Consider the following 23,893-nt stretch of genomic DNA (forward strand, 5'->3'; position numbering starts at 1 on the left):
AGGCAGAAATTCCTGCCGGGTGCCTGTGGGTGTGGGGAACATTAGGTTTTCCATGGTGGCCTTGCACAAGGGTCCCTCATGGCCAGGCTTGCGAAACGCTGCTGTGGGGCTGCCAGGCGAGGCCCCGTGGGGTTTGGCTCACACAGGAGCCGGTGGGGAAGCTGTAATGTGCCCTTTGGAGGAGAGCGTGGTGGCTCAGCTCAGCTGGGGACTTCAGTCTGTGTTGAGTAGGGTGGCAGCTGAAGTGCGGATGGACTGTAAGGTTGCATCGATGCCCACCTGGCTTGCCTTGTGCACTTGCCGTGGCTTGCGGCAAGAGCTGGTTGGGAGGTTTAGTTTTGTTTGTATCATGAGTATCTGTAGCGCTGGAGTGAAAGCTTTCATTCTTAAATATTGTATGGTTGGGGTTGTGGTTCAGGGCTTTTCTTTGTTGCTATTGCATTAAAGTGGCATTCCTAACAGTTGAAGAAGGTGCAGAATTGTCATGGTTAGTGTTTACAGTAAACGTAAACATAAGATGGAGTATACTGGAACAGCAATTTAGCTGGCCTTCTGTTTAATTTGGCAAAATCTCAAATATCATTGAGTGGTAGTGGGTTATTCAGGTGTCGCTTTGAATATTTTTTCTCTCTGTACTGTTTTCCCTTGTTGCTGATCAGGTCAATGACCCAAATCAGGAGGAGTATAGGAAGAAGCACATCAGCAGCGGTAGCACAGCTCTCCCACTGTTTGGTACGGGATGCTCCCATCACGCCAGAAGTATATTTATGTTTTTTCTTAAAGTATTTTGTAGAATGGGGATTTCTGCTAAAGTAAAACCAAAAGATTAAATGAAAGCATGAATGCACTTGAGTTTTTCTAAAAGAAGCAGTAGGAAGAGAAAGCAAACAGGTTTCCATAGAAACAAAGAGAGAAAAAAGAACATGTCAAAACAGCTTGTAATTCATGTCTCTCCTTTCTCACTTTAACACTTAACCAGAAGTCTCCGAAGTAACCAGCTTATTGGGGGTCCTACTTTCCAAAATGCATGTGTTCAGTTCAGGGCTGCTAGAAACGAAAATGCAGTAAAGAATTGTATCGCAATGAATAATTTCATACGTGCCACATTGTAGTTTTGGAGCATTCAAAGCTGCATTTGCTGATTCAGTCATAAGTTAATTCAAGTTCAAAACCACCATCGTGTATAGTGTCGCACAGTTTGCTGTCAGCCATAAAAACGTTGCTGTTCAAGTGCTTTACACAATGCGTGGAGAGGCCGGAGGGCAACTGCTGCGTGCTGGGAACAATGGTCTTGCTGCAGTGGTTCAGCGCTTGGAAGTCGTGTCGCAAGCTGCTTGTGGAGCGGGTGGTGTGATATTTCCCTGTCCCGCTCGGAAGGGAAAGCGGCACCACTGAGGTGCAGCTCAGGTCCAGCCACCACGGCAGGTCAAGGCGGAGGGAGGCTGCTGCCAGGGTGTCAGTCTGGGTGCTGCAGGGTGGCACCGGGGGCTCAGTGATGCAGGTGCCGCATTTGCGCCCAGGTGCAGCTCAGGGCGGGTTTGCAGAAGGCAGAGGGGTGCCCATGGGCTGGTTGCAAAGGTCTCCTGACGCTCTGAGGATGCTGATGGTTTGGAATAGGGTCTGGTTGCTGGATGTGGTGGTGTGTCATTTAAGGGTTGCTAGAGTGCAACGCTGCCACTATAATCAGAAACCTGATAATGTTTTACAGAAGCAAATTTTCTTTACTTCATTTAACCTGCATTCTCCATTAGCACGTATTCTTTATTGATGAGAATAATAATAATGAGTGTAATGTTTTTCCTATACCACGGTTGCTAAACTATGATGGCATAGGTACATCTTAAGGAAAGTGTCTATTAAGGATCAGTAGTCTGGTTTTGTGCAACGTCTGCTTTAATGCTTAGAAAGTGGAGGGTTAACATTTTGATTATATTTGCAGATTATTCTGAAGTAAAGATACTGTAAAAGCCAGTAAAGGCATAGATACATTTCGGAACAATCTAGAAAAATTAGGTTGGCAGTAAATTACAGGTCAGTTGTGGAAAAATATGGAACTGGCGTAATTGTAGAAAAATAGTTAAAATGCCAACACTGCATAATGTTCTGAGTACTAAATAGCATACTAACAATGGAAGTCAAGTCAAAAACAGGTTGTGTGCCAGATTGCAAAGAATTAAAAAAGACTAATTTCAGCTGTGTGAAAACAGTGTTATGTTAGACGTGAAGATATTCTTCCATTTGTAATGGCAGAAATTTTCTAATCGCTGAAGACATTATAACTGGGTTTCTGACATGTCTGTGCTGCTTTTATGAGTTTCCTGAAAAGTGTGAACTGCCTTCACTTATTTCTGTACTGAAATTTTGAAACTGCAAAATGCCTGTTTCTCCTTGATCATTTTAGCAGAAACAGTAGCTCCTCCAGGATATTGGTCAGCAGCTGGGAGGAGTAAAACTGCTTTCCCCTTTGTGATCTTTGAGTGACTAAATTATTCCTAGATTTTAGTTATGCTATGAAATCACATTTCCCAACCTACCCTAACTACTTCCAATATACACTGCTGGCCTATTCTGTCTGGGCGAAGCCATTGCTGATTAGCAATATCATACAGAGTAATATAAACACATTAAAGTTCTTGACACTTCAGAGTCACTTTTTATTTGCATGTTGTGCACTTACGGATTCGTGTATGCATGCTTTGGAAGGGGTGCCTTGACTGGTATTTTTATGTTAATATTGTAAGAATATTACACAGAAAGTGGTCAGAAATGTCTACCTGTATAACAGCTTAGGTCTGTGCAGGAAACCTCTCCTTCCTTCACTAGAAAAACTATTCTGTGTAACCAAAACCTAAGTAGCTGCAAGTTTCCACTGATTTCAGCACTGGATTCCAGCAGAAATTATTTTAAAAGTTCATTTGGATTCTGTTGACCTGAGTATCTGTTCTACAGAACAGTTGAGAAATGAACATCAGGAGTCCTGAGGTAAATGGTGGTTTTGTTTTGTCTTTTTGGGTTTGTTTGTTTGCTTTTTCTTGTGCTTTGTAGCTAGAGCACCATTATCTAATGTGACGATACAACCTATTTGCTTCTCATGCATCATCTGCCTTAGTCCCAGCAATGATACCAACGTCAGTCAATGTATTGGGTTGGCTCTGTTGAATCCACAAGTTGGAGAAACAACTACAGAAGTCCAAAAACTCCTTAACAACTGTTCAGCTTACTAGTATTTGTTTTCTAGTTAGTTTCTGGTAAAAGAGGAGAGGGATTTACCTGTTGCTATAATGTTTCATTCCACATTTGGAGGGAATCATCCACACTGCCCTTTTTCTGTGTTAGCTACCACAGTAGCTTTGAATGTGTTTACGTTCAAATGTGTCCAAATTACATGTCTAAAGAAGGGCAATGAAGCTGGTGAAGGGTCTGGAGCACAAGTCTTATGAGGAACGGCTGAGGGAACTGAGGTTGTTTAGCCTGGAGAAAAGGAGGCTGAGGGGGAGACCTTATCACTCTCTACAACTATCTGAAAGGAGGTTGTAGCGAGGTGGATGTCAGTTTCTTCTCCCAAGTAACAAGTGAGAAGGCAAGAGGAAATGGCCTCAGGTTGCACCAGGGGAGGTTTAGATTGGATATTAGGAAAAATTTCTTCACCGAAAGGGTTGTCAAGCACTGGAACAGGCTGCCCAGGGAAGTGGTTGAGTCACCATCCCTGGAGGTGTTTAAAAGACATGTAGGCATGGTGCTTGGGGACGTGGGTTAGTGGTGGACTTGGCAGTGCTAGGTTAATGGTTGGACTCGATGATCTTAAAGGTCTTTTCCAACCTAAATGATTCTGTGATTTCTGGGAACTGTGGACCTTGGCAGTAATGAACACGGTCTCTCAGACTCTGTGGACATTTAACTGAAAATAAGTGGTCCTGCTGTTGCTGGCAATGCTCCCAGATTCAGCAGTGATGGTAGAAGAGGTTGAGAACATGGCCCAACCCCTTGAAGCAAGGCTGGCATTTTGTATGTGGTCTAGACTTTTCCTTGGGTCCGTCTACCTGCAGTAGCCTTGCTGCCAGAATAGCTCAGGAGGCTGCAGCATAGGGTTGAGACTTTGTAGTATCAGTGACGAGGTGCTGATATCCATGTTTCTGTTTGTTTGGTTTTTCTTCTCCTGGGGAATTCATAAGGGATGACTTGTGTTAGTTAATAGCTTTCAGTCATGGTAGTTAAAATCTGACTAAACGTTCAGCAAGTGCCATGAGAATACATGGTGAAAATGCATCCTGTCATTCAGCTGCATTATAAAAAGGAGAATATCATCAGAGCTGTGGTTTGTGAAGTGCTAGAAAGAAGCAGAAGGCCCTGAAATAGTTTCCTTGACTGAAGGTGGCAGAAGAGGGTATGTTGAGCCTGCTGGCATCCTTCCCAGCCCAAGCAGAAATATAGTAGCTTAATATGACATGATAAATTAAGTGCAAAATTGCTTTCCTTCCCATGGAGATTATATGTAGAATAATCTATGATTGCATTACAATAAAGACACACTTCTAAAATAGCGGGTGAGGGCGGAGAGCATCAATGAACAAATCAAAGCCAAAAAGGATATATGAGGGCAAAGCTGACCTTCCTAGTTCTGCTGTTGAGCAGCCTAAAGGCTGTGATTCACGTGCCAGGTCATTTGTTTTAAAAAGAAAACAAAAGCAACCCAACCGCTCTGGTTTCCACTCAGGGTGGTATGTGGGAGTCTGCCTTCCTGTAAAATTGTGTAGTTTTATATGAGCCTCATATAGCTGCCTGTGCAAAACCCTGTTTGTGCTCGCTCGCCGCATGTTCCGGCTGACGGCACCGTATTTATGCCTCTTCCTGTAAGTTCCCATGAACTAAAATGGCAGCATATTTCAGGGTTTCTTAGGAGCTAAATGCAATGCTTGTTTACATCCCAAAGAAAGAATAAAAAGTGTAAGAATATGTAAAGTCCTGGTCTTAAATAAATGAATTATAAACTCTTAGGGATGTTTGAAACTTGATGTGTTTTAGTTGATTGTGAAGTTAGTGAATGCTGGGCTCTACATGAGCGTGTCAGAGGTTGTATCCTCTTTCCAAAGAGGTGCTAATCTGAAGGCTCAATCCTGCAAGTGTTACTGGAGTAAAATTTATTTCATCAGTTGCTCTCATGTCTTTCCAATAACTACTGCACTAAATAACCCTTCGCAGGACTTTTAGATCAGTTTACTACTTCTATAATGGCTCTTACAAAATAAGTCAAACAATGATTTGGATTTAAATATGACTCTGAAGAAAAAATTGCTGTTAGAGATGTTTGGGGTGACGCTATTTTGTCTTTAAGAAAGGATTGCAAAGAAGGGTGGAAAACAGCCTGGCATGGGAGTAGAAGCTCTGGGCCCAGTTGAGTCATTTGGAGCATTTTAGTGCTTGTGCCTTGGCTGCGAACTCACATTTCAGCTTGAGTACATACACTGGTGTATTCTGAAATATGAATATTGGTAATCCCGGTGCCACAGCATTTTGTCAAGGTTTCTACCCCAGTTTTACCTCCTTAAGGTCCCATTTTCAGCTTCTTAATTTTCAACAATTTGGACTGATGTATTTTCAGTGCCAGAAGTCTGTCCCAGGCTGTTTTTTTTTTCTTAACTATTTGTTCTAATTTGAGTTAAATACTATTTTTGAGAAGTCAGCTAGAGGTATTACATTGTTTCTTAGTGTTTGACAAAAATAAGTTCTGGAGGCCTCTTGATTGGTAAATAATGTAATACAGTGGAAACTGCTGTGGGAAACGAGAAGAAAACAGTGGAGACCTCTTAAATGGCTTGTGTGAAGTTGCAGCAGCAGTGGAGAGGAGGTATTTTCACAGCTGTATTTTGTTTGGAATTAGGGGAGCTGAGGAGCTGACACTCTGGCTGACCATAGCATGAGAGCTGCTGATTGTGGATCCATAAGGATGTCAAGACCTGGAACAAAATGACTTGTGGTAGGAAGTCAGAGATGAATTTTTGAGGGCTAGAGAGGCAAATAATGCTTAAAAAAGTCCTGACACATATCCCAAAGCCTAGAGCATTGTCAAGCCAAAGACGCTGCAGCCCTGAGCAATCTGCTACCACTGTTGCTGAAAGGTTATTTCACGTTCATATCAGGGTAGCAAATTAAGCATGCCTGCTGCTGTGGCAGTGCAGTTCAGTTGAATGCGCTCCTTTAAAGTGTGAAGGCTATGTTCAGAGAGAAGCAAACTTGGTGCTGGCATTATACTCATTTTTGGGTGGTATTTGAAATACAATCCCTTTCCCACCAGATCCTGTTCAAAGGAGAGTTTAGTATTCATCAGAAAGTACTCTTTCTTTGAATCAGAGGTCAGGACAATCCACACAAGTGTTAAATTCTCCAAGAGTAACTAATATCAGTGCGGCAGGCACCATCCACATAGCTGTCTGTCTGTCCTGATGGTTTTTACACTACAGACCAATGTATCTCTCTCTGGAGATGCTGGGTTCCTTAATTTGTAGGTACCCAACTTCAGAAAAATCTGATCATTTACCCTCTGAAAGCAGCTTCTTTCAAGATGTAAGTTATCCAATCTGTTAGATGGCTTTAAAATATAAACATTAAAATAATAATAATAAAGGAAAAAAAAAAAAAAAAGAAAACAAAAACACAACAACAAACAACTCAAACCAAAACCAGAAGTTGTGAGCAGTGAACACTTAATATGTGGAATGAGATTTGATTTTGTTTCTGGTGCTTGTGTGAACACATCTTTATTATACATCTCCTGAGTAAAGACTGCCAGTCATGCTAAATGGGACTCACTTAGGAGAAGTGTTTTGTAATATGTTGCTGGCTAGGGGAACTCAATAATTTAACTTCAAAATTACTGTACTTAAAGAACATTTGCTATAAAGGGACAGAAATCCCATGTGAAGAAAGACAAAGCCATAAGAAAATTAATGAGTGAGATCTGGATGATCCTGCCTTGTAAGAATGTTTTTACTTAAGGAAACAGATAGCACATAAGAATAAACTGAGCTATAATTGTATGTAAGTTAGCATTTAAGCTCGTAATACTCAGCAATCCACAACTCTATAAACTTTGTAATAGGGGAGAAGATAAATCTTCTGTATAAGTTGTATTCTTACTTGTATAAGTTGATTTTTTTTTTTTGGTATTCTTGTTTTCTCAGGTATAAGAAAATGAGAAGCACTCATGTTTAGTACTTAATCATGAACTTTTCATAAAATCATGTTAACAAGTGCTGCTCTTGGCAGTTAGATTAACATTAAACAGTAGCCTGGCTTAGCTGTAGAGGGTCTTCAAGTTTTCTATTATGATAACCAATAAATAGTTCTCTAGATAGATTTCTCTATCGTTATTGGTGATCAAATGTCATCTTTCTGAGAAACGCAGACTCTAATACAAAATAAAGGACAAAGAATTACACTTTTCATGTATCAGAATGTTAATTTCACTATGCTGCAATTTCTTTACTCTGTATCTCAGCCAAGCTTAATGGAAATTTGTAGAAATGAAATACTGCTGCTGAAACGACCCTATGAAATGTTGTAGAATTACACCACTCTGCCTGCTGTATGATTAGAACAAAAAGCCTATTCTCACCTTTCAGCAAAAGTTTAAAAGTATTGCCATAAAGCTCTGGAGTTAAAAAAAGTATTATTACTTTTACAGAATAAGAGTACAAAGAAGGCTGATAGGCATGTCCTAAAAAATAATACACCACTTATATGTATTATTGCATTATTTACTAAGTTATACTGTCCTGTAATATATGCCAATATGAATACCTTTTAACTTTTTTAAGCAACTGATTTCATACTAGTTAAAGTCTTCTAACCATTCAAAGCAGATACTGTTGCTGCTATATAGTTATATGTAGATGTAGTAAAAAAAATAATGCATGTGTACAATGAAAAGCTGAATTGGCTACTATATTGTGATAGTCTCACTGGCATAGATGTTTTTTATATATTTTAAGATGTCTCTTCTAAGAAGCATGGTCTGCAGGAGTGGTAGTGAGTGGCAGTTAGAGATCTATTAAACTACCACATCTTAGTGCTGACATCCTCATGTGGTTCTCCAAGCTAAATAAAACACAGGAAAATTATATAAAAAGAAAGAGCACGCCTAGGTAATTGTTACCAGTAGTGAATGTTTGCATCTCAGCATTCATAAGTGCGGTCAAAACACCCAAGATCAGTCCTAAATAGATAGTTATCCAAGCGAGTCAAAATGCATTTTAGACCTCCTTAGTACCTTCCTTGACTTGGAACTCCTCACCAGTTAGGTTAGTAGTATATATAGAAAGTGCAGATCTTTCTGGGACAGGTAGAGAGCACAAGAGAAATAATGCCAATTTAAACACTTCTGCTGAGGTTGATGAAACTTGGACTACTTGTGTGGTTTTATGACACTCCATCCAGTGTATTTACCTTCTTAACATAAAGATGTTAAAGCAGCATCTGTTACTGCTGCCATTTTTGAGATACTGTTTTAGTCACTGGAGAGGTTAGGCTGCAAACATTAATCAATACATCTGAACATTCTTCATGTGTCCACTGTCTTCCAAATGTTTTCACTCAAACTTTTGAAAATTAAAAGCATACGAAATGCTTAATAATTGATAGTCAAACCTTTACTGTTTACAATCTGGGAAAAAAACATCAGTATATATTTATATTTACTGCTGGATATGTTTATGAGTTGATGAAAGTCAAGAGGGTTGTGTTGTCTCTTTGATACAGGTAAGCCTTGTGTGTGTTGTGAGTCTCTGGCTTCAGTAATAAGGACAGCATTAGATTTTGAAGAGCAAAAGTTTTTATAACAATAAATTATTTTTTCATAGGACATCCTACAGAATGTTTCAGAATCAATCTAACAAATCATGCACTTGTACTAAAATAGGTATGAATCTTGTTTAAGATGGTGAGAAATGAGGTAGAAGACAGGAAAAGTCACCTTTATAGAAATCATGTTTGTGCTAGGCACTTGCATTGTTTTATAGAAGAAGAAAATTCTTCCAGAAATGCTGAGTTTTAAGTTACCTATTACATGTACTAAAATGACTCTTTTCTCAGTAAAGGCTGAAATCTAAAGTAGAAGGTATGTATTTCAATGAGTTGGAATGACAGGAATGGGGTAAATCCCATCCTTTTATAGTTATAGGGTATGAAAGAGTGTTGAAATGGAAGGGCAGGTTTAAGCCAAGTCCAATGTTCTGTGGTTGCTAAATTTTGCCTCTTATTTTTAAGCCTGCAATTTCTATATAGAAGTTCCTAAAATACAGAACACTTGCACTGAGAAGTCTTTTTGTCACTCAAATGCATCTATTTGAGGCAGGGATAGAAAGGAGTTAAAATGTCTTCATGAACAGAAGCCAGTAGCTGGATAGTGTGAAAATTGAGCAGTTTGGCCAAAGCATTTATAGTAATGGAAAATATTTGTATTATATCATATTGAAGTCTAGAAAATCATCTGAAGCTTTAGTAGTTTTTGCGAAAGAGATTAAAAAAACCTTATGCTAATGTGTCATAAAGAAGAAATAGCTCATTTAGGTACAGTATGTTCCTTATCTGACCTATTTATATATTCTGTTTTGCAGTTAAAGGCTTCTAGCAGACCTTGGCAAGAAAGGCTACTTCCAGTTTTGTGCCTGTTAAGCCTTTTGAGGGTGGGAAGCTAATGATGGTTAAAGAATTGGTAATTTTTTAAAAAGGTTATCATCAAAGAAGAAAGCAATACCAAGATAGCCACTTCTTACATAGAGTGCTCTTGCTTTTAAAGAGGTATATAAGCACAGGGAAGGGACTTACAGTGATTCTCTCTTGGCACAAAAAAATGGTAGAGGAGAGGAAAAGGAAGCAGACTTGTAAAGAGACTCTTTTTTTATTTTCAGTTGTACTTTTTCAGATCAGATAAAGAGAATCTGAACTGTGAAGAAAAGCATGCAGACAATAAAGCTCGATCCTGCAAGCTATCTCATATGGGGATCCATTTTTCTCAATGCAGCTGCCTTTGTAAAGAAGTGTGACAAAATCATAGCAACAGTATGACTCGAGATGTTGTGAAAAGCACATGCAAGGGAAACTCATTTGGCTTTAACATGATTAAAATATGAATAATTCTTTAGAGCTTTCTGTGACCAATTGTCTGTGAAGTGTGTTTGTTTCTTCTCCACTAGGAAGGTGCCACTGGGGTCAGACCACAGACCTAGGCAGCTTCTTGGAAATGTGCCTGCAGGGACAGGAACTTCAAACCAAACGCCCAACAAACAACCCATTTTGGACAGCATTTGCAGCATAGTACTTAATAGTAATAAAAGTCTTCCTTGAATAACTGATGACTTGCCAGCTGGGTGTTTTCCAAAATTCATTGACTTGATGTTTTTCAAGATTGCCTGTGCAGGGAGAAAAGAGAGGGGTGTATCTGAATATATCTGCAATGGGCAAGAATAAAGCTTGCAAGCTGGGTTAAGTTTAAATAATAAAATCCATGTCTCTGGAAAAATATCATGCAAAAGAGCAGAGCTGATGTCTGGTATTGATGTAATAGGAAACTCTTGAGACTGGTATCATCTGAGAAGGTGTCTGGTCACATACAGATTCCCTGGAGTTTGTAGCCTGAAAGGCAGAGTAAAGTGAGACTAGGAGGCCTCGCATTTGACAGGGTCTTCACTGAAGCTTCATCATTATGTCCTTTGTCCAGCCCTCAACCTCACCTTTAAACTGTCGTCACTTTGGTAAGGAGAGCCTTGTAGAGAGAAGGTTTATCAGTGGAGTTGCAGTCCTGTACTTCAGATGTGCAGAGGGAGGTCTTCTCTGTGCAGGGGAGAGCGTGCACATTGAAAGGGGAAGTGTCATGGCCCTGCCACCATCTTTTGTCCCACAGAGTTTCTTCCTATGCATCATGCATTCCGCAGGGTAGAGATAAAAATGTTTTCTCTGATGAAGGCAAATGGCCTGCAAATATTCTTGCACTTACCTATCGATCACTCAGGAAGGGGGAAATGGTGTAACCCTAAGCCTTAAAAAGTTTCTTCATAAGACAGTTAAAACAGACTTCTTGCCAAGCTAGTGAAACTATCACTGTACATTCAGCTGAAGGGAAAAGATTTTCCTGAAAATTTTCACAGAGTGCTCAAAGACATCAAAGGAGGGGAATTGGTATTCATCTCCCATCATCTCTCCCCACACTCTTCTCTGCAATTTCCCCTTTGTTTCTGTTCTGCTTTTATGAAGAAGTTGATCTTACCAGAGTCAAAATTTTTATTCTTGTTTTTACTGAATTGCACCTTATGTTTTCAGATTATTTCTTTAACTGACCAGTATCTTTCTGTGTTTGCCCCAGAGTTTCAGCAGATGTCAGATGCCTTCATTTGGTATTGTTATCAAATTTAATACCAGTGCTCTTCAATGCATTTTTTCAAGTCATGAATGAGAATATTGAGTGTTAAGACCCAGAACACCACCCAGGGGAAGTTTGCTTGATTAAAAAAATTATTAAAAGAAATTGGGGTGGAACAGGAGCTGGTTTTTGCTTGTTGGCTCTAAAGCAGAATGGCAACACCTGCGTCATTCCTGGCCGATGCCTGCCTAATCTGCACTTGGAGATCTCCAGTAGTGACTTACTGCAACATTTTTCTGTTACCAGTTTGAGTGTTGCTTTTTGATAACTACTTTCAGAGTATTGTCTTTCAGCCAGATTTTCACTCATTCATTCTCTGTTAATTCTCAAAGGCAGTTGTTAATTCATACTGCCACAGGCAGTTTCCTGAGGGTACTACCTGAATGTCATTAAATCAAGCTCATTTCCAAATGTCAGATATTTCTAACTACTCTCTAATTTGCTAGTTTCTATATTCCACCAGTCCTACTACTCTCTAATTTGCTAGTTTCTATATTCCACCAATCCTTTTTGTATTCAGCTATAGTAATTTGACACAGTTTCCACTATTCTTCTTATGTTAGCCAGTTAGGAAATTAAGTAGGAGACAAGTCTTTGTCTGTGTGATTTCAGTGGGGGGCAGTTTAGCTCTTGAACTCTGAGCTTTTCCCAACTTCCCCCTCAAATTTTGAACAGCTTCGTTTGTAGTTGCCTAGCTTGAAGTGTTGCTTGACCACACGTTTTGGGAGGAGAATTTTTCACAGGGACACCCTGAAAAGCACCAAAAAAGAGTACTGTATGTATTTGTAGAACAGACTCTGCATTTTGATGAAGGTAAATCTTTCTAAGGAAATTAAGACAAGAATGCAAGTCATTACAAAATATCTGGCACACTTTGTGACAGAAGGTAGGATAAAAGTCTTCTGGGGGGAGAGTATAAGGAATGTTGAAGCAAGATCATCTCTACACAATTTGGAAATGATCTGTGGTTTCAGCATAGCTTTGCCTTCTGGAGTCCCCTCTCTTTGCAGGAAGAGGGTCATGCCTAGCATGCACCTTCCCCAGTTCTGCCCGCACCTCGCTGCTGCATGTGCCAAAACCAGGAGGACATCAGTCAGCCTCTCACTAGGGGTAACAGGACAGGCAATATGCTGCTGTCAGGTGGAGGAAGGATGACTGAACCTGCAAAGATCTCAGAGAAGGGTGAGGAGGATCTGCGGGGAGTAGAAGGGCCTGAGAACCAGGAATGCAGAGGATAAGACTGCTGTTCATAGGTGCATTAGGCTGGGGCCTGTATATGTGAGGCTGTGAAGACTTCTGGGTGCTAAAGTCCAGTACATGAAAAAGTTGGTGTGAACTGGTAATGGAAGACTTCCAGAGTGAAGATTAGATGCAAGTGTCTAACAATTGAGGCTTAGTAAAAGTCTCCCAGCAAGGGTCTTGGCGCAAAATATTCAACGGTTTGACATGTATGTAGGACAAATACATGACGTGAGTGCTGTGCTTGTAGTAGGAAGATTATGAACTTCCTGATGTCAGACTACCTAGGTCTGTCTTTGTGAGTTTGTAAGATTTTTCTCCTTATTTGAGGGCAGGTTTAGCCAAGAGTTTTCATGATTCAATTTGATCTAGCCAACGTTTATAAATGTTCATTAAAATGGGTCTTTCATGTTGTAGAATTATAGGCTAGGAAGTCTGTCATTAGAGAGTAGAAGCAAAACCAAAAAGCACCAGGAATATCACCAATAAACCCAATGTCTACAGTATTTCTATCATAGTGCTTGCTGTAGGTCACATAATTTAGATAGATCGGGTCATATCAGGACTTCTATTTTTTAAATTTTTTTTTTTTAACTAAACCACTGAAAGTTTTGAATTTCTTATTTAGGAATTATAATTACACTTTTCGGTACATTTGAATGTAACAAAAACAGTTAATGTGGAAGTTTTTCCTAAGAAATTGATCTGTAGAACAAATTAACACTCTAGGCCTGAGGACGTTAAAAGGCAAGCGTATAAATATAAACACTAATAGATTTGAGCAAATTGATAAGGACACGGAAAGTCAATATTCTTTAATATTTGTTTTCATAAAGGCATTTTTCTTCATTTAGAATCTTTCTCTGATGTATGTTCTGCATTGGTTTAGAACCTACCATTATGCAAACCCTTCGTATCTGTATTCCAGTGGTACTTTTGTATATCTTACATATGCTGAATTACCGGTAAGTTTTCAAAAACTGTACTTATGTGTGCCAGTTTCTTTGCTAATTGTGTTAAAAGTATGAAAGTAGTAGGTAAACAAAACTGAATTATATCTTCATGAAGCTTCCAGGGTTCAGTTCACTGTGTAATAAAGTACCAAATAAGTATTTTTATCATGTTCCAGCTTCGTTGCTTCATTGTGTGCAGTGATTTAGAGTGAATTAAATGTATGCATTTAGTGTTGGGGTTTTTTGGTATTTATGATTTTAAAAATGATGTATAACCAAAATGTTTTGAAAAGCAAGAAAGGAAGCAGAAAAATCCATTCTGGAATGTTTTTTCATGGTCAAAATTAAAATTTTGACAGGATGTTAGTCTTGCACAGAGGAAACCAATTGTAGGTACAGAGCCTTTTACACATGATGGAAGAAATTGCAGTAAGTCACTTTGTATGCCAGTGCAGACTGGTCAGTGGGGTTTTGCTGTGTTATTCTTCTCTGCACACCTCTGAAAAAGTTCCCTCTGTTAAAGCTGCTATGGCTATGCTGACCTCAGCAATAGCAGGGTTTTCCTTTTAGCTTGTATTTGAGCTGGACAATGTTTTCCAGTGGGGTAGTCCCTAGCCCTCTCCTTGCCTTTGGACCACAATGACTAAGAACAACTTATTATTTCATGTGTGTAAAAATCTGTGAAATTTCTAAGAATGTCCACTGCTCCACTGGGAAGAGAAAAAAGAAAAAAAAAAAAAAAAGGAAAAAAAAAAAAAAAAAAAAGAAGGCAGGGGAGAGACACCTATAAAATGGAGGAGGCTGAGAATATATGGCAGAAACCACCCCCAGCCTATTGTTTCTGGCAGTCCTGTCTGGCCTGGGTACATGCTGCCAGCCATGGGCATCCTATTCAAGTTAATGCTCCTAATGATGGAGCCTCCCCAGTATTTTCTGTAGTGGGGAATTTTTCATGATGGAAAGAAGAGAGCGAGGAAATTGCATAGAATAAAATTATAACTGGCGGTGGAGAGCCATGAACTGATTTTGATTGTGGGTGGCTTTCCAGGCTTAAATAATTTTTTTTTTCTCTGGAAGCAGAGCAGAACTGATCTTATTCTTATTACTCACTGGCACTTTGATTTGTTTTGAAAATGCAGTTCTTAATGATTAGGGGTGCTTGGTGGGGAGTTAATCTTCAAAGCCTTCATTTGCAGACCAGAAGACTCATCAGACAACTGTCAAACTGTTCCTTTCCTTTACATGTCAGATGATCTAAGGGATGGTATGCCAGTAAAGGTTGTCTTGGTGCCTGGAAGTTTGAGATGGTGACCAAGTGCAGAGAACAGAGCAGGATTTTCCCAAGACACATTGAATTTGGTAGTAGCTGGATCCCAGCTCCCTTAGACTGCTGCTTGTGATTCCCACCAAGGAAAAACCCTGATCCAGGAAAATAGTCAAAACTCCACATTTTCTGTGTCGGCTTTCCCCCTTCATGTCTCCTCAATTATTTCCTCATGATATCTGGATTGTTCAAATGGAGTGATCCTGATTTGGTTGTTATCAAAGGGTCTTCAGTTCATACATAAGCCCATTTACCACCTCTTCCTGTACTCTCTGATCTTTTTTTGGAAAGTTCTTTTTCCAGCATTGCAGTTATTGTTTCCTGTGGTTCTGAACTGGACACAGTAATATTTGTCGTTAATCTTGGTGACTGACTATCATTCTCTGTATAAACTTGGCTTGCTTCAAGCAAAACCCCCACACTTCAGTGATTCCAAGAAAAAAAGGAACATAACCACAAGGTTTCCCCAAAGATTTTGCATACAGCTGATTCACTTAACCTCAGAGATAATAAATTATAGAAAAACTTGGACTGCTTCCACGTATTCACCATGTTCTGTAATAAAGCTGAATTCTTTTTTTTTTTTTTTTTTTTTCTCTGACAGAGGCTAGAGGAGTCTGTGTTCAGTCAGGTCAAGTGTGCTGTTGAGCATGTTTGTGGAATGCATAATACCACTGTTTTGAGACTTGATTATTCTGTGTGACTTGTTTCTAATGCCTTAGACTTTCACACTATTGCAGGAAGACAGAATATATTAAAAGACAGAAAATTCTGTTTTTAAAGAATAAATACTCCTTGGAAAAAAAATTAATCTAAAAATGTCAGGCAACAGACAGGAGTAATGATGTCTTTAGTAAAGCTTTATTAAAGGACTTCAGAGAAGTTATCCTAATAATTTCATGACATATGTTGCTTTGGGGCGATGGACTAGACTCTTAATGAGGAAGGATGACCTCCTCTTCTATTACTTTATCATTTCCACCACACAAAGCCTCTTCTCTTTTTGTGGCACTTAGTGATGTCAAACACATGCTGTCTGTGCCAGAGTGCATAAAAGCTGCATAACAGTGTTCTCCATCTTAGACAAGCTTGTTGTGTTGATGTAGTTACAGTAAACACTTGAGCTGATGAACAGTGGTTTCAGTGTTTATGGTATTCATCCTTAAATCCCTGATTTTTACTGTACAAATCTCCTTTTTGTACTACTTTGTCATCTCTTAGTAGACAGTACTTCGTAGATTGACTTTACTTTGGTATTTCTCCATTGTTGCAATGTTTATAATGCTGAATTTTTCTTTTGTTTTTAAATTAATCTAGTCTGATATGTATTCTCTGAAAAGTGGCCCTACATGTGAAAGTGGCATCCTGTCTTAAGTTCACAAAATTTGTAAATATCCAACTTGAGAGTCATGCTTAATAAGCTTTTCATGGCTTCTTCTTGTGTTAGACAGTCATCGTCTTTCCTGCAGGTTTTCTGCATAAATATTCTGACCTAGGTGCACATTTTTCAGGACATTTCTGCATGCAGACTTTTGTAGTTGTGTGAACACTTGCAAGATCAAGGTACATACAAAGACAAACCTGGGGTATTAGGACTGTCCTTTAGATAAGTTGGAAGTCTTTTGCCTTAAGTTTTCATAACTTCATAACCTATGCTAGAAAAGCATAGAAAAACCAGAAGGTAACATACTTCTGCGAAGTAATCCTGACTTTTTATTGTACATGGAAATTCATCACTTACAAACTTCTCATTCCTGGATCCAGAATCCAGAAATCTCTTTGTTTTTTGAAGAGCCAGGAAAAAACAGTGTGATTCAGTGTCCTTTTTGGCCCGATTAACAAGAGCAGAGCTCTTTGATGCTGAATTATGTTTTATTCCCACTAGCTTGCGTTGCCCCAGCGGCAGGATCTGCTGCCCATTCAGCACCCCAGGAACAGAGATGCTCATGTGGGACATGGTTTTTAGAGTCCTCCTTCATGTGACGTTTGGATATCTAGTAGGAACTTGTAAAAATGATTTTCCATTCTATGTACTGATGTACAGTTAGAGCAGAGGTATTTTTGCTGTCTTTGGTAGGAGGTTGGCCGAGAGGAGAGGCATGTGTGGCCTGACAGAAACTTTTAGAGTTGCTGCAAAGTTTAATCTTCTGCCAGGACATGTTGGAAAAGCTCTTAATTAATCCTTCAGGAAAAGGGCTCAGGAAGGACAGTTGCAGGGAAGACAGCCTATGGGGGTGTGTGGTAGGGTGTATTTTATATATTAGTGTGTGTTAGTAAATAATGGGTAAAAAGTCTGAAATTGTTGCCTTTTGTATTGTAGCTACATGAGAAGAGAGCACTTAAAAATTGTAAAAGCCTTTTTTTTTTTTTTTCTGAAACTTTTCTTCTGAATTAAAAGAGCATCTCAAAAGGGCAGGTGTAATTACATCAGAATACAACTCCCATTCAATAAATACTGTTCAGGAACAAAAAAATAGTTTGGAGGTTGGGGAAAAATACATATTAGAAGAGAGAGAAGTGAATGCTTGTCAACTCCATCAGACCAAACTGATGAAGGCCCTTGATACTTCATTATTTAAGAAATCTTTTTGAGGTTAACTGCTCACTTGCTTAAAGGATGCAGCTAGCATTTTTTGTCATGCAAATAATTGAATGCTGTGATTACTTAATTAAAGCTGCCTTGGACCATTTATTTTTATGCTAAGATGACAATATGTAACTAATATTTTATCACAAATGTAGTCAAAACAAATTAGTTCTGTTTTTCTCTTGTTAATAAAAAATTGAAACAGAGGATATTTTTTCCTTGAATTATTTGAGACCACAGAACCAGTTGGATATATATACACTGGTTCCATGAATTGGAAAGTTTTGAAGATGCATTGGATGACTTGTTGATCTCCATCCTTCTTCTTTTTATAGGAAATTCCACTTACTTGGATGACCACGGACCACCCCCTCAAAAGGTGAGCTGCTGTTATTTTACGTTTGCTTTCTTTTTGCTTTTTTGGTTTTGTTTTTTAACTAATTGTATGCTTACTTGTGTGCAAAACAACCCTGCTGAGTTTACATCAACAGCACTTGGCCTTTCTGACTTTTCCCCCTGCCCTGCCCCAGTGTTTTCAGGCATTTGTAAGTAACTTGGTTTAAATTTCTGTGTGATTAAACTAATGGAATTTTTGTCATTGAGTCAAGGGAAGGCAGGATTTTAGTGATGTTTTGTCTGTCAGCACAGTCATGTAAAAACAAGACACTGCAGTTGGAGCTAATAAGGCAAGTGAAGATGGCCTCTTTGCTGGCAGCAGTTTCTCGAACATGTGCTCTGCTGCAGGTGCAATGCTTTGAGGCAGAGCAGTAGGATGTATTTAATGAATATGCATGCTTTTATAGGGATAAGGTATGCTGTTCCTGTCATGTATGACTCTGCAGCATTGACTTTTCCCTCACCATCATCATGGCACCTCTTGACATTTCTGGTGAGGGCTAGCATCATGATGATTTCTTCAAGAGGAAAAAGTGGAAGCAGGCGTTTAGGATCTCTTGCTTTGTTTTCTTTTGTTTTACCCTGTGTTGGTTTTTTCTCTAAAAGACGATGTGGTGCTATCTTCCGTCTGACTTTCCAGAAATGAAGGATATTATAATTCCCTTTGTGTAGCAGCTATTTAAAAAAAAAAAAAAAAAAAAAAAAAAAAAAAAAAAGGCAACAGTTCTCTTGCCACATTCTAATTTCTCCAGACTCAGTTTATTTCTGTAGGTACAGTGCAGTGTCTCACTTGAGGTATTTGGGTAGAACTAACTGTGGTTTTGAGGTCATTATGCTGTGCAGTTGCAACACTTGAAGGTGCAGCTTTTCTGAAGGTTTCCTTTCCAAATTGTCCAGAATTCTCACTGTTACTTGTAAAACACCAAGCCAAGAAGGGTGTGGGAGAAATGGTGTTTATGTATATAGTCATAATTAACCATAGGCTAATTTATATAACATAGCCTATGACATTCTTTTGTATTAAACTTATAAGTAGTATTGTTTTGATGGAACTTAGATGCCTGAATGATTTTGTAAGCCCTATTTGTATTTAAGTAGAAATTTTACCTGTTCTAAGAACTGCCCATGGAAGGGTGAGATTCCATCGTCACTTCTAGCCAAAAAGTGGAGTTTGATGATGAAACGGTCATTTTTTCCTCAGCAGTGAACGATTCCCACTGGGATGATGTGGGTGATCTAGAACAGTTACCTTGAAAACGTGCCAGTCTTCTAGTTCAGTTTTCAGACAGGTTTTTTCGCTGATGTGGTCCACCATGAATAGCTAGTGCAGCAGGTGAGAGTGGGTAGTTGTTGTTGGGGTGGAGGTGAAGAGCCACTATCTGACGGTAGTCCTAACTCATCTCTCTTCAAATTGACCATGAAATCACATTCTGAGCCACCAGAACTTGAGTTAAACTGCTCAACCATGTGTGTGCATCAGTGTGGTGAGACAGCTGGCTTTTGATCAGCAGGAGGGTAATGCAAAAAGCGATTCAACTTAGCTTTGCTACCAGTGAAAGCAAGCCACAATAATCTGGGTTTCTTCACCTTTTTGCTGCAAACGCTATGTACATGTGAGATCTATAATTTTCAGCTGATACACGGAAATTTGTTACACTCTTAAAGTTCAGACAGAACACTTGGAGGGATGATGTACACCTGATTTTCTTCTTCTCAACACAAATTACTCACTTTTTCTACATGGACTGTTACAAAAACAAATGGGTGTAGACAGAAGTGACAAAATCTACCTGTTAGGTTCATCATGACTAGCTGAGTTGGGACAGGGGGGATTCTAAGGATAAACAAATGTTTCACACTTAATATTTATTTAGTACTGTCTTGTGCTCTTGAAAGATATTTTGTGGTGGTGGTGGTGGTAGTGTTATTTGGGTACCATCTGCTTCTCTTGCCCAAAAGTACAGCAGCTTGAATGGAGTAAAGCATTATGTTTTTCAGGTCTCCACAATGAACACTCAGCTCAGAAGAGGAAAACAGTGCTTATTGTGGACCTGTATTTTTCATGCTTGCCTTAGCATTCAGAAAGACCTAGCTGTGCCAGTAATGAAAAGGCTGTAATCTAGATAAGAGTTTTTAACCTTGAAAACTTTATTCAGATTTTGGTCCTTTTACCTTAGGAATTTTGTGTTACCAGTTAGTGGTACTATGAATGGGAACTATACTCCAATGGGAGTAGCAGTTGGGCAGATTTATCCAACCCAGACGCTTTCATGTTTACATTATGAAAATTTCTTTTGCCTATCTAAACATGTAATTTTGGGCTATGTTTACACAATTTCATCCAGCTGCAGCTCAGCTCCCTGTAGAAAGGCCAGCTGATTAGGTATCTACAGGACTGATTGATTGGTTGTGTAGGTACTCTTTGATTTGCTACTTACAGTCAGTAAAGTTTTGGGGCTTCCTCTGTTATCATCCACACTCCTGAAAGCTAGGTAAATAGCTCAGTGGAATAACAGGCTATAGCCTTGTATAAATCACAAATATTTTGCTTTTTGAAGTACTTGCCTGTGTTTAGAAACAGTGATAAAAGATGAATGAACACATTTGGATCATCTCTTGGATAACATGTGGTCAAGCCTGCTTGTTCTTGGGTGGGTTTTTTTGTTTTGATTTTCATTCTTCTAATCAAAACATTGGCAGGGTTTGGTAAAAGGGCAGATAATTGATATTTGCTTAGGGTCATGTTTTGCGTGGAGATGCTCTTGCTTTGTAAATCTCATACATAGAATTAGTGGCTAAGTGCAATTATTTACCTCCTACAGCTTCAGCTCTGAACTGTGGACTCTGCCTATATGAATGCAATTAGGTTCACTGTAATGCAGGTAGCCTCTATTTGTATGACTAGGTAACTGTCTACATTTAAACTACTAGATAGTTAAGGTCAATGAAGGGTTTAATTTGACATATTAAAAGGTGTCATAAGAAATTAATCCTCAATCCAGCTGTTAAAATAGTTCATTACTAATAGTATTTTCAGTTGTGATTCCCACAAAGCACAGATGATATGATGCACCTTTCTTTAGTAGTACATATAATGCATAGTTGAAAACGCCCTTGATTTTGTTTCTTTAAATCCTGGCAGTCGCTTATTCTGGGAACCATACCTTTGCCCTGTTGCATTCAACTGTGATCAGTCCTACATGGCACTATTATGTGAAACTCTCCAGCAATGCCTGTGTTGTGCTCATCAGAGGGAATTACAGCATTTTCTGAATGAAATGAAAACATGAAAGGGGAATTTGATAGGTTTAGGAAGTAGGTTTTAGAGTCAAAAGGATTATAATTTTTTGTGTCTACTTAAAAACGCTTAAAAACTAGAAATTGAGATAATGAACAAAAATCCGTTGCCCAGGGTTGAAATGACTGATAGCTAATATCTGTGGTACTTAGCTGTAGTGGAAGGCCACCAACAGTTCATACGCGCTGGACTGTAGCTGTTTTGCAGAGTACATTCCAGTGTTTTGTTGTAAATCATATTAGTTTTGGCTTTGCATCATGGCTAGATGCCAAAACTTTGTTTTTTTTAAATACTACGGATTTTTTTTACCAGTGGAAGAACTGAAAATAGCACTTGTTCTCTGGAAAATGACTAGCATCATCACATTTCAGGAGATCAGGGTACTGGGCTGTTTTTTCAAATAAAGGTGGCAGCAGCATTTTCTCAGTGCAAGTAGAGAAAGAGAGCTTTGCTCACTGCCATACATGAACATTGCTGGCGTGGTTTTGGCTCTCCCTTTAAGGCTGATTGAGCCAGCTTTTCAAGTCTTCCCCCAGGAAAAGGTTTACTTGACTGTTAAAGACTAGCAGTGGTTACCCTTGCCAGCGGTATGAAGGTAATGTGTCTGGCATAGGCCACTCTGCTTTGGTCTTTAGGTGCCAAAGACTTGACCAGAGATTGACTAATCCTAGATTTCCACGAGTTCTAGAACAGATCTGTGTGTGCTTCTGTGTAGGTAGATGCAACCTCCAGTAACCCTGGCACACCTCTGTTCTTGCTGGTGTTAGTATGTGATAGATAAAAAGGGCCAAATGTAACCTCCTACTCTTTCAGTAAAAATTAACTCTTCGAGTTAAAGCACTTGAATCTCCTAGTTCAAATCTCTATCTCACTACTTCCTGGGGTTTTTTTATACGCATCTGAAAATATAAAGTTTAAGGTTTTTGTAGAGTGATCATTTGTTTATCCTTTCTCTGTAGATTGGAGTCTAAGTGATGCCTGTAGATGATGCTAGCCTGTTTTTAAATAAAAAACACCTGTGAAATTGATGTTCATTAGTGACTGATGGTGTTCAGCTGATGTATTTAAAGTCTGAACATTTCAGTGAATAAAATGGGTGTATTTTGTTCCATTATTTGGGCTAGCTATTTCCTTAGCAAAACTTCCTGAGTTTTTTTCCTCCATCAAAGATGGTAAAGCTGACCTTTGAGGACAAATGATGCGATCTTTATCAAACCTACTGTTCTTCTTGATTGAAAGCTTTTCCCCTGAAAATTTGGCAAGAGCATCAGGATATGTCCCTCATTTGGTGCAGCTGCTATATATGTGTAAAGGAGCTGTGCACATAGATGACAGATAAATTACATTCAAGTGGTCTCTTCTCCTTTTCTTGGCAGTTTTCCCATGGGATGCTTGTCATGGACCTAGTGTCTTTTGGCAGCTGTTTAGGTGTCAACAAAGCCCTGTGCTTAGTGCATGTGTGACAGTGCTTCAAAGCTTTAAGTGAATACAAAAATGGATGTGGCTCAGGATGAGACCAAAATGAAAAGAAATAAAATGCATATGCAAATTAAGTTTTATCTGATTTTATTGGTTTGAAGCTGGAAAGTGGATAAATACCCTTTTCACCGTTCTTTCAGTTCTTACCTAGTACTTATGTGAAAATTTTTCATGTTTTCCTTATGGATCAAGACTATGGGAAAAGATAGAAGAATCCTTGAGTGGCCTTTGGTATGTATGTACTGTACCCAGTCTTTGTCACCCTCCATTGTCAAGTAGATTTTTTTTTTAATCTTACTAAAAGTTGATGTCAGCATCACCCTCATTACACTGAGTTTTTATGTTTATCAGGTTTGTGTCAGCTTTATTTTTTCCAATTCTTCTGACAACAGTACTAAGGTAACAGCCAAGAGCTGTGCATATTTATTTTAGTTTTGATTATTACTTCCTTTAGCGGATACTTCTGTTTTACTTGAACTTGTGTTTTAGTTCTAGCCATCTTTTTTGAGAACATGGTTTTACCCCTTCATCACTCTATAGTCTTAAGTGATTTATTTAAAATTTAGAAGCACTAAAATAGAGTAAGTAACTCTCTCTGGTTACCAGACTCAATACCTGGCTGATAAAATCAAAATATTAAAGAGAATTCAGTAAGTGCCTTAATCACAAACATCCTCTTTATAGTTTGAAGTACTGTTTTACTGAGTATAATTGTATAACTGAGCTTTTGAGCCTAGTACAGTCAGTAAAATACTATGATTTTAAAAAACATATAATCTTTATAATTTTTCTTCACTTCCCTCGGTCTGTTTTAAGGCAGTGTAAAACAATTGTAGAAATACTGGGAATAATTACTTTATATTCTTTTTAAATTGTGTTCTCCTTCCTTATAAATTACAATATCTCAGTGGAAGAAAAATCTGATTTTTGCAGATTTCCCTGTTGTCTGTTATTTATAATTGGTTGGGATCCTGCTGAAGCTTCAGGTGGTGAATGATATAGCACACTAGTATTAGAGAGATATTGCCAAAAGCTAGAATTGATTCTGTACTATTAAGTGTGAATTGGGTCATAAAAATACTTGAATAGTACTAGAGTACTAATTCCTGTTTGTTTTGTTCATATTAATCTATTGATCAAGAATCTTCAGGATAAGAAATTATTTTATTCTGTTATTTACCAAAATAGAGAAGATAATTACTTT

At 38.7% G+C, this 23,893-nt stretch overlaps 1 protein-coding gene across 4 annotated transcripts in view; it reads left to right on the top strand.

Annotated features, from left to right (window-relative positions):
• UST (uronyl 2-sulfotransferase) overlaps positions 1–23,893 on the top strand; it is a 176,637-nt gene that overhangs the window by 49,757 nt on the left and 102,987 nt on the right. For all 4 annotated transcript variants that reach the window (XM_042796049.1, XM_042796048.1, XM_042796051.1 and 1 more), the window contains exon 2: positions 17,852–17,895. In XM_042796049.1, the coding sequence (XP_042651983.1) occupies positions 17,852–17,895 (44 nt within the window). The remainder of the gene's footprint in view (positions 1–17,851; positions 17,896–23,893) is intronic.

Source organism: Tyto alba, unplaced genomic scaffold (genome assembly GCF_018691265.1).
Source record: "Tyto alba isolate M040663 unplaced genomic scaffold, T.alba_DEE_v4.0 Super-Scaffold_22, whole genome shotgun sequence".
Classification (NCBI taxonomy): domain Eukaryota; kingdom Metazoa; phylum Chordata; class Aves; order Strigiformes; family Tytonidae; genus Tyto; species Tyto alba.